This window comes from Tupaia chinensis, unplaced genomic scaffold, assembly GCF_000334495.1.
Source record: "Tupaia chinensis unplaced genomic scaffold, TupChi_1.0 Scaffold000238_1, whole genome shotgun sequence".
Classification (NCBI taxonomy): Eukaryota; Metazoa; Chordata; class Mammalia; order Scandentia; family Tupaiidae; genus Tupaia; species Tupaia belangeri.
In genome coordinates, this window is record NW_006159716.1 from 1,301,753 (window position 1) to 1,305,236 (window position 3,484).

Consider the following 3,484-nt stretch of genomic DNA (forward strand, 5'->3'; position numbering starts at 1 on the left):
AGCCGCGGCGCCCGGCGCCCCTGCTGCTGAAGGCATCCTGGCCTCCGCGCGGCCCTTGAAGGAGGACGGAGGCTTCGGCTCCAGCTGGGTCTGCGGCTTCTCCAAGCTGGAGTCCCAAGTCTTGGAGAAGAAAGCCGACGAGCTGCACCAACGCGACGTACTTCTGACCGAACTAAGTAAGTGCACGATCAAACTGTATGGCAATCCCAACACGCTGCGGCTGACCAAGGCCCGCAGCTGCAGGGTGCTCTGCGGCCCGGTGTCCACATCCGTGTACCTGGAGGACTGCAGCGACTGCGTGCTGGCCGTGGCATGCCAGCAACTCCGTGTTCACACTACACGAGACACCCGCATCTTCCTGCAGGTGACCAGCAGGGCCATCGTGGAGGACTGCAACGGGATCCAGTTTGCTCCGTACACCTGGACCTACCTGGGTCTCGACAAGGACTTCGAGAGTTCTGGTTTAGATAGGAGCAAAAATAACTGGAACGATGTTGACGATTTCAACTGGCTGGCCAGGGATGTGGCCTCCCCAAACTGGAGTGTTCTTCCTGAAGAGGAGCGAGACATCCAGTGGGACTAAACACTTGTCGCTTTGATCTTCGCTCCAGCGAAATATTTATCATGTGGGACAGACTTCAGCTAATAGGACCCCGAAGATTATTTATTGTCACGCTTTGTATGTTTTCAGTATTTTAAGGCTTGAGATTGTGATAGGCTCCTATTTGTGATTTCCATTAAAGTCATGACATATCAAACACTTGAAGCATTTTTGCTATTAGGATAATCTAGGAGTTTTCATTTGGCCATGGTAGTTTGAAGCAGTAAGGGAGGAAGAATGTGATTCTGGAAAACTTAGTGCATCAGAAAGTAAGCCTCAATAACTATCTGTTAAATAAATGAATCCCATAGGAGCCAGTACATGCGGAAGTGTGGTATCAAAGCTGGGCAAAGACCAATAACAGATTTTTTTTTAATGAAAAGTTTGACGTACGTATTTCTATGCAGTCATCAAAAGACTCCTTTGGTCTTCAGCCACACGTTGGCTTGGTCCTCCAGGATCCAGCTACTCATTAACTTGTTTGGGTCCAAAGTTTCGGTGTAGACCCCAAGAGTCTCATGAGTCTTACCAACTCTAAAGAGAAAAGAGTTATTTAGAGTTTTAAAGAGTTATTTACCAGCACGTGGTGTAATGGTTACATCACTGAATTCCCACATAGTCTGCTGGGGTTTGAGTCCCTGACTGCTTAAAACTCATGCTGGGTGCTTGTGCATGGGTGCCCAAAACCCTGAGAGGAGAATGGAGAAGGGATTATATGGCCATCTCCCCTGGGCGGGTGATTTTTCGCTTTCTGTCTCTCTCTTACTCCAGCATGTGCATGCACCTAGACCAAAAATCCCTCTCTACAAAAAGGAATTATTTAATTTTATTTGTTGTTACTGTTTTTTAATTTGACCAGAGACAGAAAGGGAAAATGAGAAAGCAAGCCAAGTCCAGGACCTTAACCACCATGCTGCCTGCCAGCCCTGACAAAATTAATATTTTCTTTTTTTGGGGAGAGGTTTTTGCTATAGGGCACGTGCGCTCGCCAGAAAGAGAGACAGAAAGCAAGAAATCAACCCCTGGGGGGATGGCCATGCTGCAGTCCCTTCTCCTCCGTTCTCCTCTTGGCATGCACAGGTGCCCAAGGTGAGTTTAAGCCCCTGAGTCCGGGACTCGGACCGCAGTCGTCTACCTCGGAATCCAGCAACATAGCCATTGCACCAACTGCTGGTCCCCAGAATAAATTTTAAACTATCAATATTCTATGCACACAATGTCATAGACACTGTTTTAAGCACCATATTTATATTAAGCCCTCAAAATCTCATCGTTTCTGGTAGCACCCTTTTTCAAGTGAGGATGCAGGACTTACCTGCTTTTTTCAGGTGGTGGGCTGGAGACAAACCAGAGCCCACCTTCTTCACCACCACCACATACTGATGTTGATAGCTGGTGGAGTTGGAAAGCTTCCAAAATAAAACAAGTTGCTTTTCTTGAGTTCTCATGTGAACTTATGCTGCAGGTATCCTCTTACAAAAAGATGAGGTAGCATCCAATGGAATTTGTTCTTCCACTCGTTATAATTTACTATTGTTAGAGATTGGATGTTCTGCTCCATAGGCTACCATCCACTAGTCTTAATGGACAGTTGTAAGATTTTTTTGCTGTTGCTATAGTGTGCATACACTTGTCAGAGAGAGACTAGGAGGAAGAAATGAGAAATCACTTCCCAGGGTGAATGGCCACACGTCAGTCCCTTCTCTTTCTCTCCAGATTCTGAGCATGTATAAGCATCCTATGATTTTCAAGCTCCTGGGTCCGGGACTCAAACTGTGCAGTCAGCCATGTGGGATCCAGCTCTTAATCACCACAGCACTGCTGACCCCAACTTATTTATTTATTTTTGAATGATTATTTAATTTTATTATTATTCTTTAATTTGACCAGAGAGAGAGGGAAAATGAGAAAGCAAGCCACCAGAGGTGGTACTCAAACTGGTCAGCCATGTGGGAGTCCAACACCCTAACCACCATGATACCTGTCATGCCCAATCCCCAACTTTTTTTTTTTTTCTTGAGAGGTTTTTGCTGTAGGGCACGTGCGCTCGCTCCCCAAAAAGAGAGAGAGACAGAGAGACAGAAGTGAGAAATCATCCCCAGGGGGGATGGCCATGCCGCAATCCCTTCTCCATTCTCCTCTCGGGATCTTGGGCACACACGCCTACGCACCCAGCATGAGTTTAAGCCACCAGGTCCGGGACTCGAACTGCAGTCGACCACATGGGAGTCCAGCGACATAGCCATTACGCTAACTACTGGTCCCACCAACTTATTTTAAAAAAAACATTTTTGGGTCATGTGGCCTTGTAACTAAGGACATGGTATGTCCTTAATAATTACCTCAAGTGGGGACCAGCAGGTAGTGTGGTTAAGGCACTGGACTCCCACATGGCCAACCATGGTTTGAGTCCTGCTTTCTCACTTTCTGTCTCTGGTGAGCACATGTGCCCTATAGTACATTTAAAATAATAATATTAAATGATTATTTTAAAAAATTACCTCAAGTATTTTTGTTCTTATTACAAAAAAGGATTAAAAGTGTAAAATATAACAAAATAACAAAAAACAAATTAGCAAAAGTAGAGGCACGAATGAGAGGCAGAAAAAAGGCCAAGTTCTGTTCCTCAGTGGGAAATGGATCCAGATTTTTTCCCAACTATCAACTGTCTTGAGAAATGGCCCTAACAATTTCACAATTTCACATGCACAAAGAGGAAAAATATCAAGGAAAAAAGTCTAGATCACAAAAGGAGACATCATGTGGGGCCAGTAGTGGTGTGGTGGTTAGGGCACTAGATTCTCACACGGTCAGCTGTGGTTCAAGTCCCAGACCTGGCAGCTTGAAAATCACATCGGGCTTGTGTACTTGTGTGCCCAAAAT

The 3,484-nt window shown here is 45.6% G+C and overlaps 1 protein-coding gene across 1 annotated transcript in view; it reads left to right on the forward strand.

The window, feature by feature from the left end:
• The window catches only part of TBCC (tubulin folding cofactor C), a 1,425-nt gene extending 667 nt beyond the window's left edge, over nt 1–758 (forward strand). Inside the window, 1 exon segment of the mRNA XM_006148561.3 lies at nt 11–758. Coding sequence (XP_006148623.1) covers nt 11–583 — 573 coding nt within the window. The 3' untranslated portion in view covers nt 584–758.
• Nucleotides 759–3,484: the final 2,726 nt, after the last annotated feature.